Raw genomic sequence first — 22,732 nt, 5'->3', positions numbered from 1 at the left:
AATGGAGGGGGGATAATGTGGGGCTTTATTAACCAAAGAAACTAATAACTTCATTTTAAATGCAACTTTTTATACACTGAAGGTCTCCAGTAGAAAAGGAACACATGGGTTAGAAATAGCTTTCAACCGAGCAGGGGAAGAAAGAGGTCAGGGCATCTCAGTGTAATTTTACTTTACTTGGACCAAAGTTGCAAGATATTTGGAAACAACATGTCATGCGAATGCAGTGCCTTTGGCACTGGACTTTTCATTGGACTCACAACATATGCAACGAAGAAAGGGGAGGCTGCACAACACATGTGAAGCAGATTTAGTCACAGCAAAAAACGTAATAAAAGTATAGGGAGGCTTTCTAGGGAGGGAAACTTGGGGAATGTTATTTAGCTTGAGCAATTGTACAGCTCTGAAGTGAGCAGGGGCCGGGCTCTGGCTGGGAGCCCTCCTGTAAGATGTGTTGGACAGAGAGTTTTGGGCTGCTCATGAGTGTGGGGCTCCTGCCAAGCTCTTGCAAAGCCAAAGCTCTGCAGCTTTGGGCAGGGAAGCTCCTCTGTGCTCTCTTTCAGAAAAAATGGGATCATCCTTGAAGGTTAACAGAGTTCAAATGATGTGGCAGGCCAGCAGTTAGCAGAATGGAAGTAGCTTTGAGAAACGTACACGTGCAGAGAGTTGTTTACCCGGGTCAGAGCTCTGTTACCATGGGGAGCGACTTGGAAACTCTCACACTGCTTTCTCATCCTCCTGTTTCTCCAGCGCTTGCTTTCTGCCTTGCACTTGATATCTCTTTCTTGTAGCAGCTTCCTTAAACTAGTGAAATCAGCCAATCTAACCTATCTTGTGTCAAACAACAGATACACAAAGACTGTTTCATGTTAGAATCTGTGTAAGTTTAAATTCTTCTGCTAGAAGTCTCTTACTTGTGCCCTTCCTTCCTATAAGGTAAGAGAATCACAGAATTGTAGAATGATTTGGATTGGAAGGGGGCTTAAAGACCATCCAGTGCCACCCTCTGCCATGGGCAGGGACACCTTCCACTATCCCAAATTTCTCCAAGCCCCGTCCAACCCGACCTTGGACACTTCCAGGCATCCAGGGGCAGCCACAGCTGCTCTGGGCACCCTGTGCCAGTGCCTCCCCACCCTCACAGTCAAGAATTCCCTCCTAATATCTAGTCTAAACATTCTTCTTCTGGTTTAAATTACCCTGTCTGAGTGCCACTGAAAAATTCAATTTAAGGACTATTTCTTTATTTTTAAATTGCACACGTAAGTTAAAATAGATGCATGGACACCAGTGCAGTGTCCCAAGAGCTCACATGGAAAAATCAGAGCCTGTTGCTACCCTCTCTGGTTATTTCACATTGCAATGAAAGGCCAGACTTCAGCTGTGCATAAAGAAATCTTTGACTGATCTCTTCTGGCAATCCATGCTCCCTTCAGTGACTGGACTTTCTATGTCATCTCCTGACCCTTCCCCTCCACAAAGTTTGCAGAGCACCTAACATTAGCCCCTCACCATTTATTGCCTTGTGCAAGGATGATCTGCCGTATGGACAGCAACAGGATGGTAAACATTCCTCATCATGTATGACAGTTAGAAAATGTCACCAGTTATATTATCCTCCTCCAAAACTTTACTCCTAACAGCAATGGTTTCTGTTCATCACAGCCCAACAGCCTCCTCACGGGTGACAACCAGCTAGGGCACCTTTCACTGGATGTGAGATGAAGATGCTAAGGGGTCCCCCTAACCCTGACTGTGTCACCAGTAGAACACAACCAGACTCTTCTGATCAAAGGAAGGAGAAGATCTTTGCAGTAGACTTCCCTTGTGTCCCTGACAGAAATATTTTTCTGCTCTCTACAGGTAGCATAAAGAATTACATAATTATTTCATAGAGTCATAGAATCCCAGAATGGTGTGGGAGGGACCTCTAAAGCTCATCCAGTTCTACCCCCTGCCATGGGCAGGGACACCTTCCACCAGATCAGGCTGCTCCAAGCCCCATCCAACCTGGCCTTGGACACTTTCAGGGATGGAGCATCCATCACTTCCCTGGGCAATGTGTACCAGTACTTTACCACCCTTATCATTAAAAGTTTCTTCCTTATACCTTAGTCTGAATCTACCTTCTTTTAGTTTAAAACTTTTACCCTTGTCTTGGGCAAAAAAAGAAACAAAACCTCCTTGAATACTTCTTGTTACAAGACACTATTTCATCTACTAAAGCTTTTGCATGTAACTGCGTGAATTTTCATCTGTTGCCTTAATGGGAGCTAGTTAATTACAACCTCCAGAGTGCCACAGGCAAGGCTGAGACATTCAGATCAGCTGGGTACAGGGCTGTGACTGCAGTTACAGCTCTGTGGATCAGTGAAGGGAACTCAAGTGATGGCAAGATGAAGACAACCACGGGAGAGAAACTGCTCTGCTGATCAACCTGCTCCTAGAAGTGGTTTATTTTCCCCTTTTCATTTTTACTGGTTTGAAGAAATGAGTCTCAGAATCACAGTACATATTATTGTATTAATGTTACTACATTTGCATTTATACAATTCAATTGTTACTGTTACCTAGTGCATGGTAGTCCTGACTGGGCAGGTAGGACCTTGTTGTCTGCACATTTTTGTTGAACTTTTTTTTTTTTTAACTGGTTTGGGATAGCCAAAACGCTGTCCAGCCTTCTGCAGGAGACTGACTTGCATAACAGTAATATGGAATAGCTCTTTGGAAGCAGCTATGGCAACTTCAGAATAAGGTGATTTCATTCCACTACAATTGTTGAGCTTTGCAAAGAAAGCAATGACTGGGGAATTAAGTGACTGAATCCAGAATGCAGCTTCCAGAAGGTAACTGGGATAATTTTTAGGGGTGGAGGGGACAGACATTAAGCCTCCATGTAAATATTAGTCTCCATGCAGACAGCAGCTTGGGAATAGGAGTGTCCTGTGCTAGCCCACCCTTCATCCTCATCTTGGCCAATGCACCTCATTCCTGAACTGCAGAATCACTGTACTCCAATCACTCACTCAAGCACCACCCTCCCAAGCTACCTTGGATTCTTGTGCAACACCCATCTCTGATGCATTCCTTCATTCTGGGATGAAATGTGCTTCCCTGTATTCCAGTAAGATAACCAAGCAGTCTATATGAACAGGATGCATCTTTCCTAGAGAACTGTAACCAAACTACAAGGAAGACGTAAAGGAGAGAATAAAAACAGGTAATGTATTTGATTTTAAAACTACAACTGTCACCATAACCCTGATGCCAGTGAAACCCTCACCAGTGCTTCTGAGAACCCTACGTGTAAGGCTTTCCTACATTATATTTGCATTTATACGATTCAACTTTACTACCTATTACTCCAAAATAGTCTATTTTCAGACAGTCCTTTATCTTGTATGTATTCAAGAAAATTAAGATCTTAAGCAAGCATTAAAGAAAGGTGAGGCACTGGCTCAGACTTCCCAAAGAAGCTGTAGCTGTCCCATCTCTGGCAGTGTCCAAAGCCAGGTTGGACGGGGCTTAGAGCAACCTGGGACAGTGGAAGGTGTCCCTGCCCATGGCAGGGGGTGGCACTGGATGGGCTTTTAAGCCCTTTCAACCCAAACCATTGGTTTGGTTCTAAACCCAAACCATAGGTCCAAACTATTTGGAGCGTCCCCAGCTGACAATAAAGGTCTTTTTGATAAGTTCACTCATTTTTCAACATATAATGCAAGTGGATTTGGGTGTTACTGGCACTCTGATGGCCATCACCAGCAGCCTCTCACTGACAGAATGAGGGATCTCCAAGCATGTACAGCTCTTAGCCATTTTGGGTTCCCTGGTTCACAATGGAAAGGACCAACATGAGATCCTCAGGAGTATTTATGACATACTGCTCCAAAATGGAAAATTGTATTTATACTACTAAACCACAATTTTTTAAAAGCAAGGAATGCTAAATTTGTAATATTTTTACATTAACTTGAGCTGCAGACATAACTTGGAAAACATCTGAATTTTATGAACCTCAGTTATGTCAGTAACGAGGCCAACTCACCCACTTCTCCTCCTCTGCAGTGGCTCAGGCTCTCAGGATGCAGGCTGTGAGCAGGGTCCCTCGCCTGGCACCAGCCCCAGGCGGATCCTACAACACCAACCACGTCTCACAGAGTGGCAGATGAGACTTGCACGGTGCTCTCACAGGTTGCAGATCAGCTGTTTACAGCCACTTTTTGTTTAAGGAACAAAGGATCACAAATTGCCATGAAGCTAAATGAGCTAAGAGAGCTCTAAATACTTCCACAGTGATTTGCTCATAATTAAAAGGAGAAAAAACACTCTACCATATTAGACTGCAAAAAATCTGTTTACGGGATTTTTGTATAAGAAGCAATGAAATTAAGTGAGACTGCATTACTTGCTACTGCTATCAATTAATGCAGTAACCACTTCCAGACATAATAATTACCATATGTGCACTGTGCTTTACCTCTGGGCTTATTAATTTCATACATGGGAGGTTACAACTATTGATTGCATTAAAACAGACTGATGTGTTATGAGAGACATGCTCCCAGTGCAACATATCGTCGCACAGACTGAAATGATTCAAGTGATACAGGAACAGATACCTGCATCCACCAGCAGACAACCTGCAAATGGTCATTTCTCCATCCCCACTTAAACACACAGACAGTATTGCAAGAGGAGTGAGCTCAGCTGACTCAGCAGGGACAAAAAGAGGGGGTCTTAAGAGACCGATGTTGACCACTGGAGAAATGAAAAATCCCTAGAACTACCTCCTATCAATATAAATAAATTAATAAAACCAAAATGGCTCTTTATTTCTCAGTGCAACTTGCACAATGGAGAAATTGCTCATGTTTAGGTTGAGTACTAGGAAAAACTTTTTGACTGAGAGGGTTGGCCAGCCCTGGCACAGCTGCCCAGGGCAGTGGTGGAGTCCCCATTCCTGCAGGGATTTAAAAGCCATGTGGATGTGGCACCTGGGGACATGGGGCAGTGGTGGCCTTGGCAAGGCTGGGGGAACAGCTGGACTTGATCATCTTAGAGGGCTTTTCCAACCCAGATGATTCTGTGATTGACAACCAGCTCTGGCCCGCAAACTTCAGAGCAGCCTGGGGTTTGGCAAGCCTCAAAAAAATACGCATCTGCATTTTTAAAAGTGCATTTGGTTTTTAAAGGTTGCTGAAAACTTGATCCATAATGAAAGACAGTGACCTCCAAATAGCATCTAAAAAGAGTGGTGTTTACCTTGCTATTACACAGCTGGGTTTCTGACTACATGCAAAACCAGCAATACACTCAGAAAGAAATGCACTTGGGTTTTTTGTTGTCATCCTATATACATAATTAAAGACATATTTCTATTCAATTCTGGTTAAGCTCCTACAAGTTATGTATAAGTTATACATATAACTTAGGCTTTAAAGCCTCCCTTAAACAACAAAGCATTGTTTATGTTTTTAATAAATCTTAATTTTCACTCCTCTAATTCAGAAGACATTTTTTGAAGCAAGAATACACTGAATTCAGTAGGCAAACCTCTCATTAGCATAATTCAACTGCCCTAAAATAATTCAATTTCCCTAAAATAATACTTATAAAGACAGTGGTAACTGTGATGCAGAGAGCTAAATGTAACAGGCAAAATTATCCTGCATTAGGAGTATATTCATAAAGAGTGAGAGTGTGTCATCAATTTTCACAAACCCTTAAAAGTAGGAAGGAACCTGGCTGTTTTTCAGCAAAAGCACTAAAAACAAGCATCAGGCACAAAGAGTTAATATATTCTTCCTACTTCTGAGAGCAGGAACGGGCCGATTTCGTCAGTGAGGTTTGGCAGCGCGCGAAATCCTGTAACCAATTCCATTTCCTGATAAATGAACGGTCCACAGGGAAAAGTCAGCCAGAGGCTTTGGGAACTGCCGAGTGCTCAGACATGACCGAGAGGCTCCTGGAAGGAGCCAGACTGTCTCTTTGCTTATCGCCGCCCAGCCGAGCGGCACCAGCGGATCGCCGGTGCTGCCAGACTGCGCTGCGAGCCCAGGCTGCGGCACAGCCGCTTCGGCCGCACGGGAGAGCCCCCAGAAAACACACCAGCCCCAGCATACGCCTGACATCAGGCTCTAGGAACTCTGAGAACACATGGCCGTGTAAGACAGGCATTGGGATGGGACTTGTAATAGTCTGCATTGTTTATGTGTTTCAGAGCCAAGCGCTAGGAGTGACTCGGTATTCTGGAGCTGAGGATCTCTCCCCCACCCTTCCAACAGGAAAAAGCCAAATACAGAATGATAAATCATTCATTATTGGTTAGATTTTGGCATCAGTGAGGCTGTGAAGGAGGGGTTTTCGACTGGAGCTATAGGGTGCGTCACCTCAGAGCTGAACATCACTCTCAAGTTCTAAACCGTTCTTTGAGTTACGAATTGATTTTTTTAAAGTTATCTTCATAAATGTGACTGATAGTCTTACTGAATGTTAACAGCAAATATTAACTCTAATAGCAAAATGACAAATGTGCCTCAACCCAAGCTCAGCCCTGAGTTTCTGATCTATTTAAATTCCAACTTTTCAGACAGAGTTGACCTGGATGTTTGTTCACTTTCATATTATTACAAATCAATTCACAACTCCAACATTTTTACAGGAAATTCAAGTAGCTTGACACACACAGAACTGAACTTTCAAAAGTCTAAAATTTGAGCTTGTAAAAAAAATAAAGTACTGCCAGTCTGATGACCCCTGAAGGGAAGTTAAAAGGAAAAAAAAAAGAAAAAGCTCAAATAATAACTTCAGGCCCTTCATTACCAAAATCCTGGGTAACTTTTCAAGTGGCTTGCAGGCTTATAATAGCAACAACGTCTGCAATTGATTAGCTCCCCCAACACAACCAGATGTCTTGGTGACAGGGAGAAAGTACTGTGGGTTTGGAGTTTACTGGGATGCACAATATCCCATCACTGTAAACAAAATAATAAATGGGAAGGTGGGGAAGCAAAAGAAATACTATGCTTGTTCTCAATGTGTCTGAATCCAGTTTTACTGCATGTTCTAGCTCATTGGAAAGCCCAGGATAAATTCTTTCTTGCTCCCAAAGAAAATGCCAAAGACTTGGTTGAGTCTGTCCTTTATCACAGTACCACTACTCATTCCTTTGCTGGGATCTTGGGCGCTTTCTGCTCAAGGCTGTGAAAAACACAAGCTAATGGCATAAAAGAATGACAGTCCTCTACATTCACTATCTGCACAGGTTTGCAAACAAGGTACGAGGCTTTGGAGGAACACCAGAGCACTATTTCAGACATAACACCCACACGTAGACCAAACAAACTCCCTGTTCCTGCCGCTCCTTCCCTGACTTTAACTCACATTAATTAATGCATGCTTTAAACCTCAAATGAGAAAAGCGGGAACATGTGAAGGAGATACAAAAAAGATCTCCTCTTCTTTGGACCATTTTGTTATTCACAACTCTGCTGCCTTTAAAACATCCTTGATCCTTTTTGGGCTATGCTATGCTTCTACCAAATACCGCGACGACTCCATGCACAGCACTGCATAACGAGCAAGGAACACTGTAGCAAGAACACGAGTAGTCTTCCTTCTCCTCTCTTCAGGATGTGGCATTGAAGAGGAGGATAAGACTGCAGGTATGGAGTGCCACAGGCTGGCTGACATAAGCAAAGCCCAGCACTGCAGCGTTAATATTTCTATCACAGAATCACAGAATGGTTTGGGTTGGAGGGAACCTTAAAGCTCATCCTGTTCCACCCCCTGCCATGGGCAGGGACATCTGCCACTATCCCAGGTTGCTCCAAGACCCGTCCAGCCCGGCCTGGAACACTTCAGGGATCCAGGGGCAGCCACAGCTGCTCTGGGCACCCTGTGCCAGGGCCTGCCCACCCTCACAGCCAGGAACTTCTTCCCAAAATCTAACCTAAACTTACAACAAGCAGTCAAAGTACATTGAAGGGATTCAGACACCAGTGTCTTACTTAAATTGTAATCTGTGTAAGAGAAATTATTCACCAAGAAGGGTGACAAAATGTAAACTATTCAAGATGAGAGTGAGCAAAAGCTGATGGATTTGGTGTGTGTAACCCGAGTCACTCCCGGCTCCTTTGAGCTGACTGTGCACCTGCCAACAAGGCTCTTCCTCCATCCCATCTTTGCTTGAGCTGCTTCTCTCGATCCACTCCAGCTGAGGTGGCTGAAGGTCAGGAGCTCACAGACCCAGTTTTGCTGCTCTGTTCACACACAGCACAGGCAGAAACAAAGCTTTCATGGCATGGTCATCAGCCTGGTGAGATGCTCACCAGGCTGATGACCATGGCATCAGCTCCATTTTCTGAGCTACCACACAATCAATGCAATCCCCACAGAGCAGCAGCCAGGGAAATCAGGGAGAGGGCAGGGCAACATGAAACAGTAGTCCCTCTTTCCTTCTAATACCAGTCACTGTGAGCCACACACTCCTCACCATGGGATTCACAAAGCCTTGGGGCCTGCCTGGTGTCCTGCTCGCATTGTGCCTGGTACCACCTCCTAAGCATGAAGATAAAGCCTGACAACCTTGAGAATGTTGGAGTCACCAGCAAAATTTCCCAGTGAAAGCAGGATTTTCCCCATGGAAATGAATGCTTCAGTGACTAGGAAGAAAACAAGACTGTAGTTCTCAGTTTATTCTTCATCTCTGAAGAAAAGCTTTATACAAGTGCTCTAAGTTGAAAGCATGATTACTATTTTTTGTTCAAAGGGATTTTTGGGTGCTTTACAATAAGAAACTGATATTACATGAGAAACAGTTTAAAGATCAGAGATTCAAAAGTTTGCTAATGCATATTTTCCTGTGTTGATGCTGCAGTGATGTTTATATTACTCTTCAATACGGAGGTGTCAGAAAAGCATTAGTATGTTTTTAACTGTGTGCCAGGCAGACAAGCAAAATAAAATAGCTGGGGTTTTTTCTTGTTCTAGTCAACAATGCCAAAAGTTACTGTTTATTTTTCTCCGCCCCCATGAAAGAATTTATAACCACTGAAGTAAACTCAAGTTAAAAAACTGGTTTTAATCCCAAAACTGACTGACAGCTGCTGTGTAAAAGCAAACCTAACTTGTTTGGGTTCTCAGAAGTGTTCACATTTGAAAAATTTAGTTTCCTGGAATAATTTGAGGGGTGGTTTTTGGTGTTTTTTTTTTTTTTTTTTTTGTCCCTTTCCCTATAATGCTACAAAAATAATCTAAAGAATGTAATCCTGTATAATTTTCACACTTGTAAGACAACTGGGGAAAGGTGGAAAGCACATCCCCTTTTCAAACAGCCTGAAGAGTAACATGTAAATATGGTGTTGGTTACAGCGTGAGTGAACTCCCCTTGGGAGTGCCAGGTAGAGGTTTTGAGTGCCACTGCTGCTAGGCCTGGCAACACTCAAGCAGATAAAACACTCAGCTGTAACTAAGACCTTGTGTGCAAAGGGACTCATCTTACACCACACCAAAGAAACCCAAATCTTTACAAATCCATGCAAACACTTAGATGAATGGGTAACTGTAAGAAGAATTCTTGTTGGTTTGGTTTTTTTTAAATATAAAAATACTAAAGCAAACTTTGATAAATAAATAATATGCTTGATAAATTACTCACGCACACTGCCAGCCTATGCCAACATTTCAAACACCTTGAGTTCAGCAATATGAAGCTCCGTGGATCACAAGTTTCAAGTCAAACTACATTGCTAAGGACCACAGTAGAATTTATTTCTTTTTCCCTAAAGTCTCTAAGTTAACTGATTTCTTCCATTTTACATGAAGGATGCTTCTGAAAATGAAGTGTTGTTAGTATTCAATCCAACTCATCAGCTGTATTTGCATTACACATGGCTACAAACAAGGCTCTCTAAAGACTGCTGAAATCCACTTTTAACCATGGAACAACAGGAGTCATCGCATTTCAAAAACTTTTGAACACCTAAGTGTTCAAAAGTCATGCAGATGTGGCACTCAGGGACATGAGTTAGTGGTGGCCTTGGCCACCTTGGGGAAACAGTTGTACTCGTCATTTTAGAGGGCTTTTCCAACCTAAACGATTCTGTGATTCCATGACTTTGAATCCACAGATGGTAAAGTGAATTTACTTTGGCCGTTCGCTTTTTCAGTGTTAAAGCAACCAGGCACATAAGCAAATTTTTTTGTTAACATGCTATGTATTATAACTAGCTACTGAACCCTACTTCCTACTAAAGTCATATTTCTGTGGATTATCATATTAATGCTTAAAAGTGAGGGTGGTATTTATTTCTGAACTAAACCCCCAAAGCTTTTGTTCCCTTCTGGGATGATGCAGGTATTTTTCTTCCTGTAAGGTTTCAAACTACAAAGTCAGGAGTTCCCATACAATGCATTATGTCAGCAAGTATCTAACTTCAAGCACTGTAATAATCACAGTTTTTCCATAGTATTTTTCACATACTTTAGATCTTGCCTACACACAAGTTTGCACCATTTAATTAAACAGATTTAAATGATAGAAACTCCTGCTTGGACATACTTATTATAAAGTGGTGTCATTCAGTTTAGTTTCAACTCATTCTCACCAATTTAAGTAGCCAGGCTTACATTAATAGAAAAGCACCTGCATAAGGGTTTGCCCTGGCTCAGACAGACAGACAGGTTTATAATCCCACTGTAAGATTAGCCAGAGTCAGCTGAATGCAGACATGTCTTCAACTGCTCACAGTTTCACAATGATAAGTTATTTTCTGACCACAAAGCCCATCAAAACTTTCAAGATCATTTTTTCCCCCTGGAATTTTGATTACCCCAAATAATATTTCTCAAGGGATGTGGAGTATATTCTTCTTTACTCGAGGTCTCTGAGAAGCCGACCTCTAAAACAAATGCCTTCAAAAGAAACATGAGTTATTGTCCATCACTCACAGGTCAGCTCACGGAAGCAGGGAAGTCTGACACCTTAATTGAGGGTATAAATTGTCAGAAAGAAATATACAATCCATAAATACTCTTATTCTTAGCATATGGTCAGTGTTCTGGAAAGGCCCAAAAAGCACTTTGTTTAAAAGTTTCTTACACTTCTGTCACTAATCTGATCTTCTTCAGGTTAAGGGTTAACAGCAGCTGAGGGTCAGCAAAAGGAAGTCTGTGTTATAGATGCCTGCCTAGCGTCAGACCGAGGGATGTATAAGACACAATCAGCTTCCACTGTAATAAGAACTTTGACCTTTGAGCCAGAAAAAAAAAAAAAAAAAATCAGGAAGAACTGGATGAATTTATTTTTTAAGGAAGTTTTCTGTCTCTCTTGCTTAGTGCTGTGCCCTGGAGCTCTGTAAATGAGTTGCTGGTCTCTGAAACTCCTCTGTCCCTACTTTTTTACAGTGTCACACAGAGTTAATTTGTGAACTATTCCACCAAAAACCCCACAGCAGCGAAAGTGTTAGAGCAGTAAAACAAACACAAGAAAGCTGTACACAGCTTTTAAAGCAATTACAGATCTGCCCCAAGGTTTAATTTGGATTATTAAAGACCACTGGTCTGGATCCTGAATCCAGCATCTTGCTGTGGCCAAATAACAACCACTCAGGACTAAGGACAGTAGCACAGTGGAGGGGAAAAAAAAAAAATCATAATCAGGAGCAATTCTAATAGAAATGGGGCAATGGACAGTTTCTTTGGATCAACAGGGTGCATATATATGGAACACTACCAGTTTCCTTTGCCACCTGGGTGCTGTGCAGGGCTGCCCACGTCCTGTCCCTCTGCATGGTGCGATGGCACCACTGACTGCTCAACAGATGATGTCTCCTCTCTGGGAGGAGCATCTGCAGAAGCAGGAAAATTCTTCCAAAGAGAGCTCAGTACCCAAGCCAAGAGAATGTTTAGGCCCCTTTGGTTTTGGGGACTTTACAGCACTTTCTTTTATGGCCATTCCTCTTCTCTGATTTGCCATGAGCACAACTCCGATGGGGAGTGGTTGAGGGAGCTGGGAAAGGGGCTCAGCCTGGAGCAAAGGAGGCTCAGGGGGGACCTTGTGGCTCTGCACAAGTCCCTGACAGGAGGGGGCAGCCGGGGGGGTCGGGCTCTGCTGGCAGGGAACAGGGACAGGAGGAGAGGGAACGGCCTCAGGCTGGGCCAGGGGAGGGTCAGTTTGGACATTAGGGAAAATTTCTTTACATAAAGGTCTGTCAATTCCTGGCATAGGTTGCCAAAGGGCAGTGGTGGAGTCCCCACCCCTGGAGGAATTTAAAAGCCACATGGACGTGGCACTTGGGGACAATGGGTCAGTGGTGGCCTGGGAAGGGCTGGGGAATGGTGGGACTTGGTGATCTTGGATGACTTTTCCAACCTAAATGATTCTGTGATTCTAACAAAGCACCTGTGCCTGACATCTGGTGTTGAATTCACTGCCACTGCAGTCAACAATCATGTTAATATCATGACATTTTTTGTAGCTGAAACTCTGGTGCTGGTGCTTCTACCCCAGGGTGATGTGCCAGGGATACAAAGCTACTCTGGTCCACCTCCCAGGCAGTATCTGTCATGACCATGATGACAATTTACTCCTCCCCTGTGCCCTGGTGCCTCAGTGATTAGCAGCTTTTTCCAGTGAAACAAATGGAAGCTGATGGAGTTGGATGTATATCGTTAATAGGAGGGGGAACCTATGAGAAGTGCTTTTAACACCTAAAGTGAAACTTGTTCTGTCAAGAGACTGAAGGCTTTTACCTCTGCTCCTTTTACATATTCTGTGAAATTTTAATGCCCATCGAACTCAAATGCACTTCAATAAATATTAAATTTTGTACCATACCAAAAAGGTGAGAGCTGAAGGCATAATGGCACGTCTGCATAGCACACAAAGAACATCTGACCGAGTGCACACTGATGACAAAATACTCATTGACATGGGGAGAAAACGAGTAGGAGAAAAACACAAGCAGCTCAGAAAATGCTCATGAAAAACAAATCTCCATCTTAAGTGGCTTAGGTAATGGGAACTTTTCTTTTATAAAGCATTAAACGTGGCCTCCCAAGAGTGATCATTCCATGAAACCTAATGTCAGCTTCCAGTCACTAGCTGGCATTTGAAACAAGTTTTCCCACTTATTGCAGAAGCGTGGTTATCTGCTGGCTAACTCCCCTTGAAATCCTGAGATAAGTCACAGGCTCCAGACACGGTACTGCTTCTCTCACTCTCCTAATCCTGAAAGTACAGATAGTTCACCAAAGGGAAGAAAGGCAGACTGAGAACTTTAAAAAAAAATAAAGAAAAAGAAAGAATGAGGCCAATTTTCACCTATCACTATGATCTCTAAATTGCCTTTAATAAGCTTCTGCAATATAGCAGGGAGCCTGGATTGTGGGCTGCTCATCTGCGAAGGAGACAGCTCTATCTCCACGCCATGGCTTCTGCCTCCATTCCGGGCATATTAACTTCATTTATCTCCTCCCACAGACTGAGGGAGAAATAACCAGCTCTTGATTTCAGCACCTGCCCTTTATCTCTCTGTTTGTGCAGAAGTCTTCTAAAAGGCTAATTGCTCAGCTTGGACTTTCTTGGCCTTACACAGTACACAGCTAAAAGCATATGCTTAAAATAACGCTAATTATATTGTTTGTCTCCAGTCAGACTGCTCCAGGACTGGAAGGAAAATCTGAGTTAGATCTCCCATTTCCCAATAATTATTTGCTAAGAAAATGCAGGATATCTTTCCTAACACAGACACAGACACACACACACACATATATATATATTTATCCATGACCTACTGTTACTACACATGCTCACTTTGCATCTCGTGCTGCTTCCCACTGTGGAAGGAAGCAGGAGCACCAGGGTGTGCTCCCAAACTTATAAGCTCCATTATGCAGATGAAGATCGTGGCTTTAAGTGCTGTTATTTTTAGTTGATGTTGATTCATGTTTGAACTATGGGCTAAGCAACAGACTCAGGACCTGAATACATGTAGCGCCTCTTGAATGCTCACTTCTTTGACAAAGGCCAAGATAAGCAACTTGAAAACATTCAGTTGAAAAAAACCGTGCATACATTAGGTACTTACACACCAGAGAAAAACCAACATTGTCTGAGCTGCAGGGAAGTGAGTGAGTAAAAGCTCTGCCTCAGCCCTCATTTTCCAAATCATATCCGTGTTTCAACCGCCTCCCCCAGAGTGCTTCAGCTGAAGATGGTTATTTCTAGGAGGCAGGAATAATATCTCTGCAGGGTCTCCTGTACTTTACAGTACTTCAGTATGCTGTGGCACAAAAGGCAGGAATGGCTTGAAAATTAGCTAACAATTAACTGCAAAGCTGATGTATATATATTCTTGGGATTGAACTCCACAGCTTTGCACACTGGAGTTACGTGTAGGTTGTGTCAACACAGATCCAACAGATTCACCATTTCTGCAGACACTGTCCAAGCTGGCTGGGCACAATCTGACCCCTGTCCTGGGGACAGTTTTGGTCCCCTCACAACAAGAGAGACATGGAGGGGCTGGAGCGTGTCCAGGGCAGGGAACGGAGCTGGGAAGGGGCTGGAGCCCCAGGAGCGGCTGAGGGAGCTGGGAAAGGGGCTGAGGCTGGAGCAAAGGAGGCTCAGGGGGGACCTTGTGGCTCTGCACAACTCCCTGAAAGGTGCCATCAAAGCCAGTGTGGGTAGGGCTGCTCCCACCCATCCAGACTTGCCCAGAGAGTGTCATTAAAGACATAAGGATTAAAGCTTTCTCCTTTATTTAGCTGCTGAAATGTCTCAGAGTTGCCAGAGTTATTGTGTAACTATATCTTCAGTCCGATCTTAATATGAGTTTGTCGAGCTTTAGAATAGCTTCCCCTGAAAACCTCAGAGACTGAAGTGGGAAGACCTGAGGAACTAGGAGACTCCAGGAGAGAGGCACAAGGACAGAGGGCACGAAGACTCACAAGGCCATTTCTACAGGAGGGAAACGTGTGATGCTCCTTGTCACTATCTGTGCAAAGGAAGGATGTTATTTGCACGTACAAATTCATGACAATACATATATTTATCCATATATATCTATATACACACACACACACTTTTGCTCTGGCCAAACTGCTAATCAGCAAAAGTATTAAAAAAGGAAAAAAAAAAAAAAAAAAAAAGGAAAAAAAGGAAACCAAAGAGAAAAAAAAAAAAAAAAGAAAAAAAAGACAAAACCCAGTAGGTGTAAGTGGGCAGTATAGAAGACTTATGTGCCAAGCTGTCTGTATTCACTTTGTAAGTCTGTCCTGAAACTCAAGTGCTCCAGAGGAAAGGGAAGTACTCCAAGAAACACTAAGCACCCTTAAAACTGGAAGCACTCAACCATTTGGTGAGGACTTACAGAACTTGGCACACACCAAAAACTACTGTTTTGTTGCTTCAAGTGGCAATGTAACTATATAATTTTGAATAGTGTACATCATTAATGCAGAAAATTTAAACTTGATGGGATTTCACTCCAGAAACAGCATTTCTGTAAATTGTGGCCTTACATGTCAGGTTTTTTTTAAGCAGTTAATTTATTTGGTGATGGCTCTGTGTCAAGAAGGAATCACTGTAGCCTCAATATAAGAGCTTTTAATTATCTGCACATAGTTGTCATAGAAACAGCCAAAGTTTCAGTGTTCCTCTGTATTCACAGCACCACCACTAGAAAGGACAACCTGAAGGGCTGGATTTGGATCCAACACCTCCGCTGGTGTTACTCAGGCTATTCCTGTACTGCGGCTCAGGACTCGGACTCTAGACCAGCCTCTCCCAAAGTAATCCAGTCTGAGTGACTGAAGATGTGCCATCTCAGGGACACAGGGAACTGCAGGAAAGACATTAGTATATGCAGCCAGCTAGAAAATTCCCACTGGGTGTTTTAAAATTACCAGCGTATAAATAAATTACCAGCTGTCGCCAGAGGCCGTATAGACTCAGTGTGCCTTATCAGAGGATATTTTACTAAAGTTACCACAAAAGAAATGGTGCTCTCACTCTCTTATCACAGAGTAGGAACAAAAATAGTTCTTCAGAAAACAGACAGTATTTAAAATACACTTGGCATAACAGAGAAACAAGATTCATCGTGTTTAAAAAACACACACAGCTCCCATTTGCTTACTTACCCACTTACACAGATTTCTTTATTGCAGTATTTAAACATCACACAACCATTAATGGATTTTAGCCTCACAAAACCTGTCAAGTTGGTAAATCCCTCAAGAGATTTGAGACATTCTCAGAAACGAATGGAGGGGACTGCTCAGGATTATAGATAAAGCTCATCATCATGTTGACTAGACCTACAGGTTCTGAACTGATTTTCACTAGGTTGGGTAATTCTCAACTAAAGCCTGCAAAATTTATCTTTATAGCATTTAATATAGACCCAGACAGAGGTGCAGAGCACTAGAAACAGAACAAGAAATTAATCAAAAGAGAGAATTATCAGTGTTTGGTTACAGCATAACTAAACAACAGATGGAGAGAGAAGCCTGCATCTTCAGGATATGATGAAGAAAACCTTAGCTTCAGCAAAATTTTAATTCCTCCACACGCTTCAATTTATTAACTAATCACAAAAACTCACCCAAACACTTAGCAAAAATTAGGAATTTAAATGAAAACATACACATATGGCAATCGACAGTATAATCACTTATCAGTCACTACTGATAGGAGAGATGATTTTTTAATGTAACAGATATAAAGGGCATATATATGTGTAATTGATTGGAACAGTACACTTTAAGTGATGAGATCTTGAGCACTTACTCTTAGCCTGTCTTTGGGCAAAGCAACAGCCCCTTGCTTGATGATTTCCAGAACTCGTTCCACTGACAGTTCAGCTCCAGCTTGCTCTAATCGGGAGCTGAAAAAGCTGATCACCTGGAATGAAACATCACAGCACATAAATAAATAGAAGAGATCTTTGGATCAATTTATACACAAAGCTGTCATCTTCTTTTTTGGCACTGCTGTATCTCCACTTCTTTATGAATAATCACGTTATTGCCTGTGTCACAGCCAGGGAGACTTTTTTAATGTCAAGTTAGCGCTACTCTCAGCATCCTCCTGCAGTCATTTTTAACAGACAGATAATTTTACAATTTAACACACAGAGCTGAATTAATAAATTTACATTTTCAAGTACTGTGCACTGACATATGCCTATATTTCTCTCTGTCAGTTCTGCCCATCAGGCTTTTGAGTTCTTCCAGTCTTTCTATAATTTGAGCTAGAAATTTACCTTGATTGTGAAGCATTAAAGTAAAATCACTATAGTTTCACTGACTTCTGGACAAAAGGCTTTAAGACAACTATTAAGTATCTCAGTATGAGAGACTACATCATTTCCTGGGGGTTGTGCAGCACTCAAAGCCACAGCAAGTGGATGGTGAGAAGAAAGCCCACAAAGCTCCTCTTCTACCCAGATTATCCACCCCAAGTGCCGCACATACCTTCTACATCCTGCATGCTAGGCCCAAGGACCTGCACATTTCTTCTCATCTTCCAAACATCCCCCTAGTGAATCCAAGATGATTTTCCCCATATTCCCCTCCCCACCCCCTTTTCTGTGACCCAGCTGGTCCTTGTTAGCTAGAACTCAGCTAGGTCAGGCTTTAACTTTTATCCCTCTCCAAGCTCAGTAGGTCACACCAGACATCCCACCGGCAGTTCTCCATGTGGGACATCAGAAAACCTCGATTTCTATAGCTCCTTTCATCCAAAAGAACACACTTTGCAAAGCCCATCCCTTATCCCAGGGAAGCTCCTCAGTCACACAGGGGATCCAGGACTCAGAACAACACAAAAAGGGTCTGGGGAAAAATTTCAACACCTACTTAGAGTTCTCTGGAAGTACCACAAGAGGCACTTGGTAGAACCTGGCTACCCCTAGGCTGGAGGCAAGCACAATGGTGATAGTAGCTTCTGCAAAATCCTGTGAGCTTTGGACACACTCTCTGTGGAAAAATACTGATGTTCACTTGTATCTGAATCACAGTCCCAGTCCATCAAGTAATCTTCGTTAATTCTCCCAAGTAGAAGGGGGGAAAAGTGTATTATACTACAGAATCTCTGCTGAGCTCTCTTTGTTCTGTAGCGAGACACAGCTGGAGCCAGAAACCATTACCCTAATTATGCCTCCCAGCTCAGCTGCTGTTCATAAAACAAAGACAGCTGATGGCTTGATTACTGTGAGATTCAAATTTGTTGTTCCTGTTTGTGACTCCCCCTGCTGAAAGCCCAGCCCTTGTTTCAAGCTGAAAGACTTGCTGGGATCTCTAGAAATTCTTGCACCAAGTGAATGAGATGCAGGCAGACTAAAGTTGCTAAAAGTTGCTTTTTGGGGTTGTTATGGGATTTTCGTGTTTGGTTTATTTGTTTTGGTTTTTTCTAGTTTTGTTTTGTTTCTAACAACAGAAGTATGGAAATCAGTCAAGAGAAAATTCAGGTTTAATCTTCCATGCTGTCCCTATGATTATGTCCATACTTGAGCAGAAAGGGAGAATTTCACTGCCTCTGGCAGATGCTGCAGGTAGGCTTTTACATTCTTAGAGATAAGGGCCTGGTGGAGCACTGTGATCTCTGATCCTCAAAAAAAATAGGAGTAGGAAAATGTGCTGAGTTCATAAGCAAAGGAGCTGGAGAGAGGGACCAGAAATAACAGAGTAAAACAGCAAGAAACAGCTTGTGCAAAGAGCGTGAGGACCTCAGAGTGAGGCTGACATGGTTTTGGCACAGAGTTTGGGACAAATTGCTGGTGAAGGATACACAGCTCACAGAGGAACGAGCAAGTTGCCCGCAAACTTTGAAAGAAAAAAAACATCTTCCTGCATTTCAACACTCCTCTGTTGTCAATAATCACTGGTGAAACCCATCCTCGCCCAGGGCAGGCTCCTGCAAAGAATCCATCCCAGTGGCACTGCCTTGTTAGCTCAAGTTCTGCTAAACCACAACAAAAGCAAAACTTAATATTTAGCTTTTAATCAAAAGGATAAAATACTATCATAATGCAAATGTGTAAAAAAACTGAATGAAGCTCACAAATACTCCCTGAATTCTGATGTTTCCTATTTTGGGAAGTCAAACCCTTCAATCTTAACATGTTTTTAAAAGACTTATGTTTTTGTGGCAAAGGTACTAATCTTCTTTGGGTTATATTTCAAAAGAACAAAAGTAAGACAGGCTTCCAGTATTTTCAGGCTATGTCAGCATTTTAGAGAACTCTGAATGGCTATTTTTGATATGTAGTTGATGACTAAAATTAAAAATATCTACTTTAATAATGGTACTTATCTCTTGGTGTTATTTGCCTTCAAACAATATAGAAATGGAGAACTTCTCTTTTGGATCTTGAGAGCACAATAGCCCAACGAGACAGTCAGGTACCCAACATGTACCCCAACAAAGTAAGAAAACAGAAAAGCAAAAAGAAAAAATAAAAGAAGATTAATTATATACAGGACATCCTAAAAAAGGCATTTGCTTGTTAGCTCCAGATCATGAATAAAACCAAAAAGCATCCAGTATTACATTCCCTCATGGCAAGCTCCAACCTCTGTAGCAGAGAGTCTAACACTTTTCCTACTAATCTAGTCAAACACAAAAATATAACAGCTCAGCATCATATTAAGGAAGAGTAGCCTTTTCCTTTGAAAGAGCTTTAATTATCTTCTACACTTAAATAACAGAGCTGAATTTAAAATAAAAATTAAAATTAACAGATTTCAACTCCTTGTCCAATGGAAAGTAAAATGAACCAGAAAAAATAAACTGGGTGAATAGTATTAAATGAGTTTCAGGTTTTAGTACATGTTTTAAAACCAACTGAGCATATGACTGGACGAATAGAAAACCCCCAGATCTTAGGGCAAATAAACAAGGCTGAGAGATGGTGTCTTCCTGATACTCTGAAAATTAATTTTCTCACTAATTATTTGGGCAGCTGGTCTAAGGAAATAGAAAACAACTGCAAAGACTGCTTAAGAAGAAGAGTAAGAAGAAACTCCACAAGTTGCTGTGAATTATTTTTTTCCTAGTCATGCTGAGCACTGAAAGGCTTCTCCATGAAGGAACATAACCCACTCTAAAGAGCTCTCTCTCCAGTCTGGCTTCCATATTAACAGAGATTAAAAGGCATGTCTAATCCAGGATTAGACAACCCCTCATCAGGAATATCTGATCCCTGTCCAGATAAAACAGTGTATGGAGAGCCTTGCCCTGTGCTGAGTCTAATCCTGGCTGTGCAAGGTACCCAGACGTGTGGTATGACTGGCACAGGGGACCTGGCTTGGCCACCTCCAGCTCAGGCATTGCCAAGGTTTGTATTAAAACACCACTGAAATTTCTAAACAAAAACTCTTTTCTATAGTGATTTCCAAAACTGCCTTTAATCATAGACTCATGGAATGGTTTGGTTGGGAAGGTTAAAGGTCATCCAGTGCCAGCTCTCTGCCGCGAGCAGGGACACCTTCCACTGTCCCAGGCTGCTCCAAGCGCCATCCAACCTGACCTGGGACACTTCCACGGATGGGGCAGCCACAGCTGCTCTGGACAACCTGTGCCAGGGCCTCACCACTCCCACAGTGAAGAATTTCTTCCTAGAGATCAATTTTCCGTGAGAAACTTACACTTTCTTTTGTTTTCTAAACAGTAAACTTACAAGGTATTGCCAGAGATTAAAAGTACTACAAGATTAGAATGATTTAGAAACATTTTTCATTTAAAGGCAATATTTTAGGTTTTGGAGATTAAGATTGTGAGGGAACAACCAGAGAGTCTGTTATTTCACCCAACTATTGTTTTCAATTGGGCTGCAAGGCTGAAGTAACAAAGTATTTCCCTTTACAGCATGCCAACAGCAAAGCTATCAAGGGCAAGATGTTTCCTCCACTTGGATTCTGTCAGCAGATGCTGAAGTGCCGTGAGGCCTGCGGCAGCCCAGGCAGTGCTGCTGCCTAAGGAACATGACAGCTCCTCTCCTTCTCCTCCAGCTAAAAATAACAGTACAACACGTTGCTGCCTCCTCTGCCTGCAACTGCAAAGGTCAGCTCTGCAAGACAGAAGAAAAAAATCACTTGGCACAAAATGAATATGTCGTGAACCTGTATTTGTCAATTTTGTTTCCCTTGAAAAATGATTGAAAGAAACACTTTGAGCATTTTATTTCCAGCCACGTTCACCACTGGGAGAGTAATATGGTGTACTGATGGCACAGCAAATGGAGAAGAAAACAAGAAAACAAACCTCTCGTTGTAAAGTACCACAAGATTAGCACTTCAACTAAGTAGCTTCCATAGGGAAACATAAATCACAGCTACATTTGGTATCCAGTAGTCATACTGGAGCAAACAGGAGTCAAAGCCAACCCTACTGATTTAAAAAGGGGTGAAACAGCTTTGGGTGATTCAATAGAAAATCAAGAGGGTAATCAGTAGACTTCAAGTACTGTATTTTTCGGAATTGCTTTGAAGTGAGGAGCATGTTCAAGGACACATGAGCTTTTCCAGGTATTCTGCTCTCCACTCCTAGGGTGTAGGAGTGAGGAGAAAAAAACAGGCTAAAAGATCCCCCAAAGCAAACAAACAACAACAAAAAAAAACCCCAACCCAAACCCACCAAAACCCCCAAATCCTTAGAGTATTTAGCCAGGCTTTGGTAATCAGCAGGATCAAGGTTTTTTTAAGGGCATTTTAAGGAAAGCCATAAAAACTTAGTTCTTAAGTCCTGCAGGTCTTACAATAGGGGTTGCTATATGCCAGAGCAAAGACAACTTGATTGATTTTAAGATCTAGCAGGGAAATGTCTCTGGAGAATTAAACTCCTTGTAGGAAATTGCATCAATCGAGTCCTTTGCATCACTAAGCCATTGCTCCCTGATGACCTCCTGATGTCTATTAGACTACTTTGCAAACAAAATTCTAGCAGCTCCTAGTTAGGCCTGTTCCACCACCTGGTATCAGTCGTTCGCTCGTAGGAAATATGAGCAGTGAAAGCCAAGGAGTTCTCACTGTGGCCATGAACCAAATACATCTTTAGGAATGATAAGCGAAGATTCTCCACCAAATTCCTGACATATCTGAGGTGGCTGAACAAATTATAGACCACCTCTGAAGTGGAGGCATATAGACAGCTCCCAGCTGAAATACTTCTGCACAAGGCCAGAAGAAGAACCATAGCATTCCTCTCTGTTCACCATCCAGAAGAATATCCCATTTTAGCTAAACAAGATGCACTATCTCCTGCTAAAATGGCTTTCTAAAATGAAAAGTCAAGTAATGGGAAACAGAAGGTATTTTGATTCCAGTTTCTTCTTCACAGCATTAATGGTTCCCATATGTTCCAAATCAGCTGGCAATTGTGATTTTTAGATGATTTATAAAAACACAGAGGCAAATAAATAGTTTTCAACAAAAAGTGTTCAATACACTGATGATTCTTACACATTCACCTGTTTTTGCCTCAATGATGAAGCACACAGAGATTATGTACTATCTCCAGAGTAATCTGAATGGTCCAAATCCTGAGGAACAGCCCAGAGTTACTGGCCAGGTCTGTACTGTAGGTAGCCTGGGCAATTCCTGCTCTGGTCTGAGCTCTGGTGGGGCTGCAGAGGCATCCCCACATCTACCTGTGCCTATAGACCTATGCTGGTCTGTCCTCTGCCCCAGTGCCATGATTCCAAACGTCTGCTATCCAAAGGTCTCC

General features: G+C 42.3%; 1 protein-coding gene across 9 annotated transcripts in view; it reads right to left on the bottom strand.

Annotated features, from left to right (window-relative positions):
- DYM (dymeclin) overlaps positions 1-22,732 on the bottom strand; it is a 208,775-nt gene that overhangs the window by 13,815 nt on the left and 172,228 nt on the right. For all 9 annotated transcript variants that reach the window (XM_039566839.1, XM_039566841.1, XM_039566844.1 and 6 more), the window contains one exon: positions 16,796-16,909. In XM_039566839.1, coding sequence (XP_039422773.1) covers positions 16,796-16,909 — 114 coding nt within the window. The remainder of the gene's footprint in view (positions 1-16,795; positions 16,910-22,732) is intronic.

This window comes from Corvus cornix, chromosome Z, assembly GCF_000738735.6.
Source record: "Corvus cornix cornix isolate S_Up_H32 chromosome Z, ASM73873v5, whole genome shotgun sequence".
Taxonomy (NCBI): domain Eukaryota; kingdom Metazoa; phylum Chordata; class Aves; order Passeriformes; family Corvidae; genus Corvus; species Corvus cornix.
This window is presented reverse-complemented; position numbering and strand designations above follow the sequence as displayed.